This window comes from Pseudophryne corroboree, chromosome 1 (assembly GCF_028390025.1).
Source record: "Pseudophryne corroboree isolate aPseCor3 chromosome 1, aPseCor3.hap2, whole genome shotgun sequence".
NCBI lineage: Eukaryota > Metazoa > Chordata > Amphibia > Anura > Myobatrachidae > Pseudophryne > Pseudophryne corroboree.
Genome location: NC_086444.1, coordinates 948,998,958 through 949,014,908, shown reverse-complemented (window position 1 = coordinate 949,014,908; position 15,951 = coordinate 948,998,958). Strand labels below are relative to the sequence as shown.

The 15,951-nt window shown below is 41.6% G+C and overlaps 1 protein-coding gene across 3 annotated transcripts in view; it reads right to left on the bottom strand.

The window, feature by feature from the left end:
* The window catches only part of DDX60 (DExD/H-box helicase 60), a 422,428-nt gene that overhangs the window by 92,417 nt on the left and 314,060 nt on the right, over window positions 1-15,951 (bottom strand). For all 3 annotated transcript variants that reach the window (XM_063920417.1, XM_063920418.1, XM_063920419.1), the window contains 4 exons: window positions 15,363-15,398; window positions 10,663-10,792; window positions 6,617-6,769; window positions 2,393-2,497 (listed from right to left, as the gene is read on the bottom strand). In XM_063920417.1, the coding sequence (XP_063776487.1) occupies window positions 2,393-2,497; window positions 6,617-6,769; window positions 10,663-10,792; window positions 15,363-15,398 (424 nt within the window). The remainder of the gene's footprint in view (window positions 1-2,392; window positions 2,498-6,616; window positions 6,770-10,662; window positions 10,793-15,362; window positions 15,399-15,951) is intronic.

Below are 15,951 nucleotides of genomic sequence, written 5' to 3'. Positions count from 1 at the left end.
TGTCTCTCAACAACCCTACCCCCATCACTCTGTGTCGCTCAGCAACCCTGATATTCACTGATAGTTGTCTACAATCCACCTGCAAATTATTCTCTGCACCATGGACTGCCGCATTACCCCAGACCATAGAATGAGTCCGCACCTCTTGTTACATTGTTCATTGTTCACAAATTGTCCTTTCTTTACTCCTTTTCTCCATATGTTTAATTTGCATTGTAGGAAATGTATATTGATTGGGCATCTTGGTAAACACGGTAGCTATTAGCCTAGTGTTTTCTATTAGCCTGTGTGCTTGGTCATCTTACCACCAGACCAACAGGCACCAGTGATGCTGTAAATCATCTGACCTGTAGACCCACAAGACAAATAGCTGAATACTGCCCAGTTTGGCTGCTAACGTGGGTAGATTCAAAATTAATCATATCTTTTGATGTCTAGTAACCCAGGATTACCGACTTTGTGGCATTCAAACCATTAAATTCCCCCCCACCACCACCACCACCACCACCGCCACCTTCACCCCAGCGTTCACTGGCAGCAGTTCTCACCTCCTTGAGCCGCATACGGTGAGGCTATGTAGGCGCCGCTTTAAGTAATGTCGTCAGCATGCTCCCAAGGCATGGTAGCGGGTAGATCCTCTTCAAGCCAGGAGGGGGGGGGGGCATTTAGGGGGAAGCTGCAGCAATGCCCATTATCTTGTATGTAGCGGTGCGCTCGTCAGAGTAGAATTCAAGCGCACCGCTACATACTGTACATGACGAGGGTAATGCTGCAGCTAGCGGCGTTGGTGATAATCGGTCCTGCAGGTGCTGCCTGGTGGTGCTGCGCCCACAGAGCATATGCGCTGTGGGCAAGGCACCTCAGGCACACACCAAGTTACGGCCCTGTCTATAGTAAATAGAAATACATATTTATCTAGCTTGTAAATCTGTAGCTCATGTGGATGGTACGAAAACAGCAAATGAGTATACAGGTTGAGTATCCCATATCCAAATATTCCGAAATACGGAATATTCCGAAATACTGACTTTTTTGAGTGAGACTGAGATATTGAAACCTTTGTTTTTTGATGGCTCAGTGTACACAAACTTTGTTTAATACTCAAAGTTATTAAAAATATTGTATTAAATGAACTTCAGACTGTGTGTATAAGGTGTATATGAAACATAAATGAATTCTGTGAATGTACACACACTTTGTTTAAAGCACAAAGTTATAAAAAATATTGGCTAAAATGACCTTCAGGCTGTGTGTATAAGGTGTATATGAAACATAAATGCATTCTGTGCTTAGATTTAGGTCCCATCACCATAATATCTCGTTATGGTATGCAATTATTCCAAAATACAGAAAAATCCGATATCCAAAATTCCTCTGGTCCCAAGCATTTTGGATAAGGGATACTCAACCTGTATAAGGTTGACCAAGAAACTAGCACCACATCTGTGAGCTGTCAAATGTACACCTGCTTACTGTTTGTACTAGTGCTCTCTAAGGAGGTCATTCCGAGTCGTTCGCTCGGAAAATTTCTTCGCATTGCAGCGTTTTTCCGCTTAGTGCGCATGCGCAATGTCCGCACTGCGACTGCGCCAAGTAAATTTGCTATGAAGTTTGGATTTTTACTCACGGCTTTTTCTTCGCTCAGGCGATCGTAGTGTGATTGACAGGAAATGGGTGTTACTGGGCGGAAACAGGCCGTTTTATGGGCGTGTGGGAAAAAACGCTACCGTTTCCGGAAAAAACGCGGGAGTGGCCTTAGAAACTGAGGAGTGTCTGGGCGAACGCTGGGTGTGTTTGTGACGTCAAACCAGGAACGATAAGCACTGACCTGATCGCAGATGCCGAGTAAGTCTGAAGCTATTTTGAAACTGCTACGAGATGTGTAATCGCAATATTGCGAATCTTTCGTTCGCAATTTTAAGAAGCTAAGATTCACTCCCAGTAGGCGGCGGCTTAGCGTGTGCAATACTGCTAAAATCGCCTTGCGAGCGAACAACTCGGAATGAGGGCCTAAGGGCCTAATTCTGAGTTGATCGCAGCATCAAATTTGTTAGTAGTTGGGCAAAACCATGTGCACTGCAGGGGAGGCAGATTTAACATGTACAGAGAGAGTTAGATTTGGGTGGGGTGTATTCAAACTGAAATTTAAATTGCAGTGTAAAAATTAAGCAGCCAGTATTTACCCTGCACAGAAACAAAATAACCCACCCACATCTAACTCTCTCTGCAAATGTTATATCTGCCCCCCTGCAGTGAACATGGTTTTGCCCAGCTGCTAACAAATTTGCTGCTGCAATCAACTCAGAATTACCCCCTAAATGCACAATAATACATGCTGCGAATTGCAAAGATGCAATAGAATGTATTCATTGTAAGACCATATGTGAAATACCTGTCTGTAGTTCAGAGCATCCAAGTAAACTGAATCCTGTATGAAAACCACTGATTTACATGGCATGTTGATCCCTAGAGCAAGTGTACTGGTGGCTGTCACAACCTGAGAAGAAACAAATAATCTTAATGTAAGCATGTAACAATTTTTTTCTCAACATTTTTATCATCAGTGAAGGATGCTATAAGATAGCAACACTTGCTGGTCTAGTAGATATACCATGCATAATACAGGTACAATAGTTATAGCAATAAGTGCTAAGAATTGTATAGCGCAAGGGGCTCATTTGCGCTCACCACGCTGTCGGTATGCCGGCGGTCGGGCTTCCGGCGCCGGTATGCTGGTCGCTGGGAGCCCGGCCGCCAGAATACCATACCACACCCGTCAGCAGGGTGGTCTTCCCGACAGCCGGCATACCAACAGTTTTTCTCCCTCGTGGGGGTCCACGACCCCCCTAAAAGGAGAATAAATAGCCCGCCACTGTGCCTGCAGTGCGGTGAGCGCAGTAAGCCCGCAAGGGGCTCATTTGCGCTTGCCACCCTGTTGGTATGCCGGCGGTCGGCTTCCGGCGCCGGTATGTTAGTCGCCGGGAGCCCGGCCGCCGTCATACCATACCACACCCCTTTCAGAATGCAAACATATTCTCCTCATTACATATGCCACCTGTGGCCACCAACTATGTATGTTGATAATTTATACTTGAATGTTGCTCATGAGTGCCAGAGCTTTAGGCATCTGTGAAGCTGCAGAAAAATGTCACATTTGAAGAGGTTGTGTTACAGTGATGTGAAGCTCCTGTGATACAATATTCAAGTTCTGCTATATTCAATATATACGTACTGTATTTCAGATAAAACTCCATTTCATGGCAGATTCACATTATATTTGGATATGATACATTAAGTTTGTGTTTATCTGAATTTATAATAAAACTGGTCCGATAGTGGACAATTCACACTGCTTTGTGGTGTTCTGTGCTGGGGTACCACTGGGAACACAAAATACCAAATTCTGGCTGCAAATGTGTACCATTAAGTGGCCAATTGTGGAATGAAGCGAATATCCCCTGGACCAATATTTACGTAACAATGAATTATGTAGACATCTACTTAGCATTTTTAGATGATTTTTTTTAAACAATTGCTTGGTAGATTCTCATGACTGAAATTAAATAATAACAATGATCATATTGGGAAATACCATCAATATCAGGAGAAATGCAAATTGTTCAGGGACTTCAAATCCTCCAAATTGCAAGTATAATATATTGAGCATGTTAAGGATAGAAACTGACGTGCAGCATCTTTTAAAAAGAGTAAAGCAAAGAGAAGCTTCCCTCCCAATTTCTAATAGGCCTGTGCTATTCATCAATGTGTCAGTTCTCTAGGACTGGGTGGACGGAATGAACAAACATGCCTCTCTCTACCTAAATATAACAGGCCCAATGCTGTGTGTTGTAGGTGCCAGGACAATGAGAATTATAAAAGTAATAATATTTTTAGATGCTCTTAATGTTATAATAATAATAATAATAATAATAATAATATGTTTAATAATAAATTATAGTAGAACAAATAAGATATTGCTGGCATATTCATAAAATAAAATAAAAATATTTCCCACACTTCTACCTGAAATAAAATCAATAAATGGATCCTTATCTGGTCCCTAATTCATGTCTTGATCCATTGTAGTTTAATGAGAATTGATTTTTTTTTTTTACAAACACGTTCCGGATGCAAGCTGCTCAGAAGAGCCCAGGCTGCACAGTTAAAATCAGACAGTTAGTCAGGGACTTTCATTTAAACTGGATAAGGGATCTATAATATATATATATATATATATATATACACATACATAATAGCGGATGTGTTTTGATGGTACAAATGGACTACTATGAAACGTTGACAGCATCTGTTTTTTGGTTTATCCATATAAACCTAGAAATTAGGAGACGCACAATAGTGTAGCATTTTTAAAATTCAAATGACTTTACTGAAAGTAGATAGAAGATACACTCACAAAAGACATGGTGATATATATAACAATAAATCACAATAGCGCATGTTGGTTTATTAAGACCTCAGTACGGCAGCAGTAATCTTCAATTGGAGATGGAACGCAGTTCCACCTCCTTCGGCGCACCTAACCCAGAATGTGAGCCACATGGGGATGCCGGGCGCCTGCTGAGGTTGTGTTATCAGCGGGTGCTGGCATCTTCCCTTCAGCAGCAGCTGGAGCTCACTCTGAGCTCCGGTTTCCACTGTGTGTGGCGGCGGTGCTGTGGGAGAGACATCATGACATCTCTCCCATAGATCCGAAGAGCGGGCGGCCAGGCGGAGGTCAGTGGTCCGGAAGCAGGAGCGGGGCTGGTGAGTATTGTGGTTTTTTTTTTTTTATGTGTGTGTGAAGCAGCGCTACTTGGGGGCAGCTTCTACTGGTGGCAGCTGTACTAGGGGCATAACTACAGGGGGCATCTGTACTGGGGGCAGCTTCTGCTGGGGGCATAACTACAGGGGGCAGCTTTTACTGGGGGCATAACTACAGGGGGCATCTGTACTGGGGGCAGCTTCTACTAGGGGCATTTGTACTGGGGGCATAACTACAGGGGGCAGCTTCTACTGGGTGCATAACTACAGGGAGCAGCTTCTACTGGGGGCAGCGTCTACTGGGGGCAGCTTCTACTGGGGGCAGCATCTACTGGGGGCAGCTTCTACTGGGGGCATAACTACAGGGGGGCAGCTCTACATAATTTAAATTGGGGATACGATTGGGTGACCACACCCCTTTAATTTTGAGACCACGCCCCTTTTTGCAACACGTGCTTACGGCGCGCACAATCCCGGGTGGGGATGTGAGTTCCACCACCTCTCCAGTAGTGCGTGTGTGTGTGTGTGTGTGTGTATATATATATATATATATACGTACGTACGTACGTACGTACGTACGTACGTACGTACGTACATACATACATACATACATACATACATACATATACACACACACTGAGAGGGGGAATATGCCACTGTACAATGTGATATGATAACACAGCAAGTAAACATTTTACTGTCCATTTTCCACCCAGCCACAACTGAAACAGAAATAGAAAAGGTTGAATTTCACAGGATTCTTTCTATTTTCTACATTTCAATTAAATATAACTTTCAGCTGTTATGTTTATAAAATATTTTATACTTAAAAATATTATGACTATGTATTACAGTATTAAATGATTAACTCTGTACAGTACTATGGGCCTAATTCAGACCTGATCGCAGCAGTAAATTTGTTAGCAGTTGGGCAAAACCATGTGCACTGCAGGGGGGCAGATGTAACATGTGCAGAGAGAGTTAAATTTGGGTGGGGGGTGTTCAATCTGAAATCTAAATTGTAGTGTGGAAATAAAGCAGCCATTATTTACCCTGCACAGAAACAAAATAACCCACCCAAATCTAACTCTCTCTGCACATGTTATATCTGCCCCACCTGCAGTGCACATGGTTTTGCCCAACTGCTAACATATTTGCTGCTGCGATCAGATCTGAATTATCCCCTATACAGTATGTGTTGATTTATTCAGGAGTTTCTAGATCTCTCTCTCTCTCTCTGGGGTACATTTACTAAGGTGGGAGGTTTTTTTTTAGAACTGGTGATGTTGCCCATAGCAACCAATCAGATTCTATCTATTATCTTCTAGAAGCAGCTAGATAAATGTTAAGTAGAATCTGATTGGTAGCTATGAGCAACATCACCAGTTCTAAAAAAAATAGGAAAACGGAGGGGTTACTTAACTAGCGCTTTTCCACAGTATATTCTCTTTGTTGATCTCCAACAAATGATACCTCGTTGCAGTGGAAATATGCAATATAGAGAAGTATATATAGCGAAGTAAAGTTTAATACATATGTATTTGAACACAAACAGTTTTCTTAATACTATAATAACATCATCAGCAGCCCTTTAAACGGCAATTCATCTAATGTCCGATATATGGGGGAATTACCAGTAAAATTTGATTATAGTTCTAAAAAAAACCTCACACCTTAGTAATTTTACCCCCCTCTCTTTGTTATATTTAGTACTTGCAGATTTACCCTAATGATTAGATATATCTTCTTACAGTGTCAGAATGAAAAGTGTTGACTCAGATATCTAAACACTTGCAAGATAAATGAAAATTCAATGTTTTCAATGACATAGCTGTGGGTGCTGTAAAATACTCACTCTTAGGTAGCCCATCCTATACAGCATCTCAACAAACTTCCTTCCTTTAGCATCCACTGCTCCATGATGGTAGCCGATGCCTTTCTCTGATAGAGATGTGAGATCATCTCCATTTCTTGAAAATGTTATAGTCCGACAAGCTTGGCTCAATATCTGTAGTAAATACACCATTCACACAGTAGTGTGCAATTACTAAAATATTTCAATAAAGCAGAACAGATGAAAAATAAAGGATATTGTAACATGATTTGTTATGCATTCAAAACAGTTCAATATAGGTAGTAGTTCAAGTGGTGGTAAACTCAAGTCATGCTTTTGTATAATATATGTACCATGCTCAGGCTAGGATGTAGTATTTTTGTATATCCTTATCTGGTCTGGAAAGAGGGGACTGGAGAAAGAAGTGTCAAGTACTGTACAATAACTAGGCCTATGTGGTTTCATAATAACAGCACAATTAGAGGTGGATACAGTACTCGAATATGCAATTACACCTGCCCTAGAGCAAAGATTTGTGCTGAGGGTGAGGATAATTAGTACGAGCCATACAGTGGAACAATAAAAAAATGTTTACAAATATTTTTTATAGATTACATGTAATCACCACCACACCAATAAGGGAAGATGCACCACGTTTTACAGTATGGGCTGGTTACAGTTAATGCTAGCTGTTTATTACAGCCTAGTTATAAACTTCAGTCACAAGTGTTTATAGTATACAATTAGAAAGCATATGACTCTACAGTGTCCATAATTGCATACACAAGTTCATAAACACACAAGATACGCTCCACAAATGGGTGCATGTTGAATCAGTATCAGACCCTAAGTGTTTATACACAAAGTGTTGTGAAAGCAATGTAAGCTTGTGAGCAGGGCCTTCCTACCTCTATGTCTGTCTGTTATTACCCAGTTTTGTTCTATTACTGTTGTTCCAATTGATGTCAAGGTCATGCTGTACAGTTCGACACCAGCCACACCGCCGGCTTGATTGCCCACACCTGCAGCCCACAGCCAACTTTGCCGGCCACAGCCCGCCGCAAGCCACGCTGCCCGCCCACCCCACGAGAGAGGAGAGTGAATCCCGTTTTTCAATCCCGACCCCCAATCTCTATGAACTAAAATATGTTCTGCTTTTACTTGTTATCATTATTTATGGGTTAATCGTTGAGGGGGATGTGCCGCCTATGGGGTATATTTACTAAAGTGCAGGTTTTTAGAAGTGAAGATGTTGCCATAGCAACCAATTAGATTCTACTTATCTTTATCTAGCATCTTCTAGAAGATAATGTTACGTTTCTCAAAGTGTGGTGTCAGATTATGCCCTTTCTCCTGATGTCAGTTCCAGGGAACTAGGAATTTATCAAGTTTGTTCCCAGGTGCCAGTTATGGAAGAGATAAAAATCCATCCTGTGGAGACTGGACACTGGGACAAAGGCACTAAATATATTGTGACTCAGGTAATGGCCGTGGAGACCGTGACACAGGGGACACAGGTTAAGAAGCAGGGTGTTCCCCATACAACACATGTACTTTCCCCAGGGGGAGGACAAGAGAAAACACACCTAGTAACGTCTCACGCAGACAAACTGTGCCATCAAGCAGTGTCTGCTGTGATAGGCAGGGCATCCGCTGATGCCCATTATAGTGATGAGTTGGGTGAGTCCCTAGTGTTTGATGCCCACCCCCTGCCCGGAATGGAAGACATATGGGCTCTGCCTGTCACGGCAGGCTGAGGGACAGCGTGCAGTAAACGGCATGGGAGACTGTGGCACGTAAACCTACTGCTCCCATGATAATACTTTGTCTTGGGTTCCAAAACAGTCCCATCATTAACCAAATATAAAATAAAATATTTAATAAATATTGTGTATAACAGACCCCTGAAGCAACTCTGACCATGCCAGTTAAGTAGTTAATAAACCTTGTGTGATATTTGACAAATGTCTGATTGTTAACTCACACTTTTCAACAAATGTTCTAAGCAGCGAACTTCATAATTGTTACAAATGCTAAAGGGGTCAATTCAATTAGGTGCAAGTTGGGTCCTGTGAGCCATTCTCACTGTGAATTTGCACTGTGAATTACATTTTGTAATTCAATTCCAAACTTGCATTGATTTTTCTGAAGATTTCATGTTTTTATGTGCGCACTCTGAACAGGTGAAAAGGTAGGGAAAATCTTTATTTTAAGGTAAAAATATTGGGACACTGGGGCTAACTCATGTTTGTATGCAAATGCAATTGTGATTTTCTAAGCTATGGAACTACTAATGTTAGCAAGTGATGCTGTGCCCAGAAATGAAAAGAGAAATTAAACAATTTGTAGCCTATACACAAAAACATTGGGGCTAAGGGTTGCTCTATCACTACGCAGACTGTATACAGCAGCCGCGACACAGGCGCCATGTTTTTGCACATATGTGCGCACAGCTGATGGCAGATACACACCCCAGAAATGGCCATGACACGTTTTTCTAATCACTCCCTGTAAACTCCCCATTAACACCCCCAAAGGGTCACTACCTGTCAATAACTTCTCCTTTAAATCCTCAATGAGAGCGAGATCGCAGCAGCACCTTGGCGTATGCGCAGTCTGCCGATAATTACTCCATTGTGTCATAATAGGCCATTGCGTACACTCATGAATTAGGCCCGCAGTGCAGAACCTTTGGTACACCCCTCATAATGAATAATCATGCACTTGGAGGGGTTTAACTAGAATAGGTTGGCCAATACGGCTTAGCTGCTGACTTTCTTGCTCCCCCTCTGGGGAAGGCAACCAGGTTGGCACAGTAAGAGGCATTGTGTGGAATAAGTAGGCTGAATGGAGCATGGCTAAGATGATTACTGGCATTGCAAAGTGGGTGGCGTGGCTATTATGATGCAAATGCAGCACAAATTGCATCATTGGCTGCATGCCCGTCCACTTTACTAGAGAAGTTGGTGATTCTGGGTGAGACTTATATGCTTTTACATGTGGCCAGGAGCACCACCTGAGATTCTGGAGCCTCCCAGCTGTTCCGGGAGAGTAGGCAATTATGCAATAAAGTCCTGTCAGTATTTGGGTCTGGGACTCAGGGTCGACACCACTTAGGTCAACGCCAATTGGTCGACACACATTAGGTCGACACTAGAAATAGGTTGACATGGACAAAAGGAATCCCAATTAGTGCTCCGTGTCCCCTCGCATGGCTTTGGGCAAGGTTACCGTTCCCAATTGTAGTCCACGTGGATCGTAAAGTATGAAAAAGTTCAAAAAATGAAAAAAGTGAAAATCTCATGTCAACCTTTCCATATCGACCTTGTTCATGTCGACCTTTTGTACATGTCGACCTATTTTAGGTGTCAACCTAAGGTGTGTTGACCAATTGGTGTCGACCTAAGTGGTGTCGACCTGGAGTCCAGATACCCAGTATTTATGTGAATTTCTCTAAAATGCTCAAAAATGGGTTAAATGATGTGGGACAGGTAGGTGGAGGTGTTGCTTTGATTGGAGAGGGGTATTTAAACTTGCAGATGGGAGATACAAGTGTTTATTCAAACTTTTTCCATTAAACTCGCAAAATGGTGCAGCAGCGTCTGTATCTGCATTTGAAATGCTAGACTACAGTGTTTTCTTAGAAAACAGTGCAACGTACCATTTTGTATGCAGACACAGATGCAGTCGCACCATTTTGCGAGTTTAATGGAAAAAGTCGCACAGAATATAGATATGCCATATATCATTTTAATATACAGTAACACGACTTTACTGCCTACACTCTCCAGCATAACCATATTTCCCATGTGCAATGCAGGGGGGCAAATATAACATGTGCAGAGAGAGTTAGATTTGGGTGGGTTATTTTGTTTCTGTGCAGGGTAAATACTGGCTGCTTTATTTTTACACTGCAATTTAGATTTCAGTTTTAACACACCCCACCCAAATCCAACTCTCTCTGCACATGTTATATCTGCCCCCCCCTGCAGTGCACATGGTTTTGCCCATTAGCTAACAAATTGGCTGCTGCAATCAGATCTGAATTAGGCCCTAAATTGCCTCACCTTTTCATCCACAGCTTTGTTATCAGCATATGTACAGTCCGGTGGTAATTCATATAGCTTCTTCAGTTTTTGCTTTAAGCTGTCATAATTGGCTTTCTGGATCAGTAGTGACTCATTTTTGCTTGATTTTCTGTTGGTAACAATGTAATGAACAGATATTAATTGACTAATTAACCCAGGTTGTGCAGTATTTAAACACACACTAAACAAAAAGAAAAAAAATACTGTATACCCAGCGCACAAATGAAATTAATTAATAAACCTTAACTTTTAATATCCTCTTAAGGATAAAATCTAGCTATAAGAGGATATTAAAATTGAAGTTTTATTAATTCAGTTCATTTGTGCGCCCAGTATACAGTACTTTTTTTCTTTTTGTTTAATGCTTGTAGCCCTACTGTAGTTGGCAGCCCCCCTACTGGATTCAGAAAGATAGTATTAAAAGAAATATTGAATCATTCCCTGAATATTGGGGAACCATTCTTTTCTCCACTCGGTATAAAATTGTGTAAGTGTGCAGATACGCAACTCCTTGTCAGTATGTAAAGACAAATGGGCTTGTTTAGATGACAGCTTCTAAATAATTTGTTAATGCATACTTCCCAACATGACCCTCTCCAGGAGGGACAGAATGCTCTGCTCCTGCACTTTTCTCTTAATTTATGATTGCCGGCACCTGTTTTTAAGAGATTTATGGATAAGAAAGGTGTTTCAACGCAGGTGATGGCAATCATAAATTAAGAGCGAAGTCCAGGAGCAGAACATTCTGTCCCTCCTGAAAAGGGTCATGTTGGGAGGTATGTTAATGACAAACTACCTTACTATATTGTTCACACTGGGCGCAAATCAGAGCAAAACTGCAACACGCATTATTCTCATAGTGTTTGTTCATGTTGCATTCCAATTCAAACGTTGAAATAAACCTCAACTGCTCAGACATAAGGTAGAAAAAAGAAGAAGACTCTATTGAATCGCTGGAGTTCACTTGCAGTGACTGTGACTAAATGGAGCATGCAGGGTATTTACAGAGCTGTAATTAGACTTTTTGGGGAGAGAATCCCCCCCCCATTTTTCCATATAAGGCGCATGCCTCGTGGGAAAGGGGCATGACAAGATTGATCACAGAGAAAACCCATGTTGTGATGCCCCTTCCCATATTTTAGAATTTGGACACAAATTCTCTTTATACCACATTCATGCACTTAACTTGAGAGCTCGTTGTTATTCAGTTACATTACCCTTTATTAAATAACACATTTCAATATACTGCCAATCAAACCTATAACCTGTTAAATTCTAATCAAACACCCTACTCATTTGATCCTGCATAGAAACGATGAACACTATAGCATACCTCCCAACATGACCCTCTCCAGGAGGGACAGAATGCTCTGCTTCTGGACTTTTCTCTTAATTTAGGATTACCAGCACCTGTGTTGAACAGGTTAGCGGATAAGAAAGGTGTTTCATCACAGGTGATGGCAATCATAAATTAAAAGGGAAGTCCAAGAGCAGAGCATTCTGTCCCTCATGGAGAGGGTCATGTTGGGAAGTATGCTATAGGAAGCTACTGGTACTTTGTAAAAAAAATAATCAGCATTGCAATTGAGCAGATCTATGTGGTGTGCAGCCGCATATCCAACCTCTTGCAGCCACACACTACATAGATCTGCTCAGCTGCAATGCTGATCATTTTTTCACAAAGTACAAGGTAAGCTTCAAATAGAATTCTCTAGCTTAAAATGATCTACCTTTCTTTTAAGGATTTCTGTATATGGAAGCAGATGGAATAATTACTGATTAGATGAACTCATTTGTGCATGATTAAAGAAATCCAAAAAAACATGAACTGTTGGTAGTACTAGAGGACTGGAATAGAGTACCCCTGATTTAAACACTACTTCCCCGCTCTCCTGGAATTTTGGGTAGGTCTCACAGATCCCAGGAGAGTAGACCACCCTCACGAATCCCACTGACTTCCCCAGTGAAATGGGTGCCTAACACCTATGAGACCATCATAGCCAGATTAAGGGGAAGTGCACAGTGGATACTGTTCCCCAGGGCCCCCTCTGGCTGGGAGTCCCTGGCCAGAGCACTATGACATCACTAGCTCTCCCTCTTGTGCAGTGGCAGAGCCAGAGAGACAGACAACAGGGGTGAATTTTAGGGGTCCGGCCACCCCTAGGCACAACATTATCAGTCACCCCCCCATCATGTCACTGCCCCCTTCATGGTGGGGCCTCCCGACTGCCAAAGCAACACCAACCTCACCCCCCTTCTCCAAGACCACAATTTTCTGACCACTGCCCCCTCCTCCCTCACTAGTTACAAAATAAAAATAAATTGTAGTCATAATGCCCCCCCCCCCAAAAAAAAAAAAAAAAAGAACCACCATGCCTCATCTGGCCATTGGCCTAGCTGGGCTCTCATGCAATTGAGCATGCATTGTTGACCCCCAGCAAGTGTCACCCCTAGGCACTGCCAGACAGTATGCAGTGCAGTCAGAGACACAGGAGTATCAGGTTTCATGAGCTACCAACAGAGCTTTCCGACCAGAGGAGAGAGAGGAGGGGGAAGAGAGCTGTAAGTGACCCAGAGATCCCAGCTTCTCCTCCTCCTCACCTGGGTGCCTGGGTCCTCTGTAACCTGTTATCTAATGAGAGCATTAGGGTCTAGAGAGAGACACACACAGAGTCCTCTTGAGTCCTGTCCCAGAATGTAAGTAGTACAGAGGCTGCTGCTATTGCAATTTTGCAAGATTTTATTTTAAGGTTGTTGAAGTTGTCTTTGTTCCACTACAAGTAAACTATATACAATAGATGTCTCTTAAATAGGTGGAGCTTTAAACAGTACACAGGCAGTATTAAACTATTAGTTTAAATCTAATATACACCATTGATTTAAATGTAATATAGATGACAATCTAATATACACCCCCCCTGGTCCCCTTGCCTTAAGCCCCCGCTTACCCCCCCACCCCCCTCCCTCCACCCCCAAGGCTTAATCCGGCCCTGGAGACCCAATATTGTATTGTTTTTTTTTTTTTTATAAAAATGCAGAATTGTTTGAGATTAAACATCAGGATTTTTTTTTTTTGGGGGGGGGGGGGGGGGGGGGGGGGTTGAAGGCTTTAATCCAGCAAAGTCCAATAATTTTCTTTAATTTCACTCATGACTCTAGGAGATATATTCACTAAGTTTCAGGTTTACAAAACCACTGACTTTTGGTGGTTTAGCAATAACATGTAATATCTGGTGCCTTTTGCAAATAATACTCTTGCTGCTTTAAATCTGAAAAATCAGCAATTTTGTAAACAAATTGCTTAGTAAATATACTAGAGATGTCAGATTTGGTTTTCCAGAAATCCGAATCCACCCGAGTCCCAGAGTGATCCGAACTGTTTCCCAGTCCGGATTTTCCCACGATTTGGTATTCACATTTTAAAGCCGAATTTCGGGTTTTAGATTGCATAAATTACATGATTTTTTCTGTTTTTATTGCTTTTTTTTTAATCAATATTGTTTTTCTGTCCTTTTTAAACTTAACCAAAATCTTAATCTGAACCAAAACACTTGAGGGTGTCTTTGCAAAACCAAAACACAAAGATTAATCCAATACCAAAACATCAGCAAATCAGTGTCCAAAAAAAAGAACACTGAGGATGAAGAACAATCTATGTGTTCACAAATCCTTGAGGAGAGTCTAAGGTAGTCCATGTTAGCTATGTGTAAGTCTGAAATTTCTCACACAGTACTCGTAAAAAAAGCCTCCTTCCACCATTTCTGCACCATCTGCAAATGTGGGGATGAGCAGTAAAAGTAAAGATAATGATGATGCCATAATAGAAACTGAGGATACTAGTGTGAAAATGGAAAAGGATGAGGGGGCTATTTATGAACTATCTGATGCTAATGAGGAGAATAAGGATGTTGATGATGCTGTTTGTGTAACTCAGTCACCATTGGCAGCAGTTCTTGCCCGTGATAAAAAAGAAAGTCATTGTGATGCCTGGGCATAAGACAAAAAAAGTCACCTCTTGGGTATGAGATTTTTATTACCCAAATCCTTACCTAGTTTGTGAAGGCATTGTCTCTATTTGTGAACCCACTGTTGGTAGAGGTAGGGAAGTTAACTATCTAGGCACCTTCTCTATGTTATATAATTTGCAGTGAGTCATGCCATTTATTTTACAAAATTAGAATAATTAGTAAAATAATAACAAGCAGTCCAGTATCAGCTACCAGCAGTTTTGACCAGCCCATGCAATTTCCACCACCAACATCCTCATCATCAACCTTCTCATTAGTGATCAGTGATACAGTAGTTCTTCCAAAAAATTGGTTTGTAGGGACCCAAATATATCAAGCGCTTCATTCACAAAAGTAGCAGTCCCTATCGCTGAAGTGCTTGGTTTGTTAAACTGTGCATGTCCTTTTTAATATCCAACATAATAGTAGGTGGAAAGGCCCAAGCACAATTCCATCTTGCACCACTTTTCTTTTCTGAAACTGCTGTGTGGCAATGTTTCATAGATGTGCTATAAACTGCCGTGTGCTTGTGTAGCTACTCTGTCATTTAGTAACTAGCCAGAACAAGACTGGAAGTGTAGTAATTCTTCAGGTGAACCATAAAACATACAAATTAAAGACTCTGTACTTCATTAGTGTATGTATAAAAACCATTAAAAAGTTTTGTTTTACCTCGAGAGACTTGTCATGGATTGAGAGGAACTTGCCCTGGAATAAAAAAAGATTTCCATTAACTACTGTATATTCATTTATAAATTTAGCCTTATTATTTGCTACACTAGATAAACAACACAGACACATTTACAGCAATATAGAAACATACAATTTGACAGCAGAAAAGAATACCTTTGATCAGGGGTGGAAAAAATATAATTATGGGTGTGTGCTGACTGTGGAACAATCGTGCTCAGCCCTTTAGATGCAGTATCTCTGGTGGCACTGTGGTTGAAATGCACTACAGCTCTTGACAGACTTTGCCGAACTCACAGAGCTCTCAGAAGTGGAGCTAAGACCAGGGCCAGATCAACAATGGGGCAAATGGAGCTACAGTTCCAGGCCCCAGATAAAAATAGGCCCATCACCATGACAGAATGATGATTATTAACTGCCCAGCTGGTCACATGGTTGCCATACATGATAAGAATTTAAATTATATTTCTAAATTCCTCACAAAGTGATGCTGTTTTTCTACTTTTACATATTTCGGGAGGCATTGGGGATTATAGTGTAGGGATTGTACACACTAGAGATGAGCGCCTGA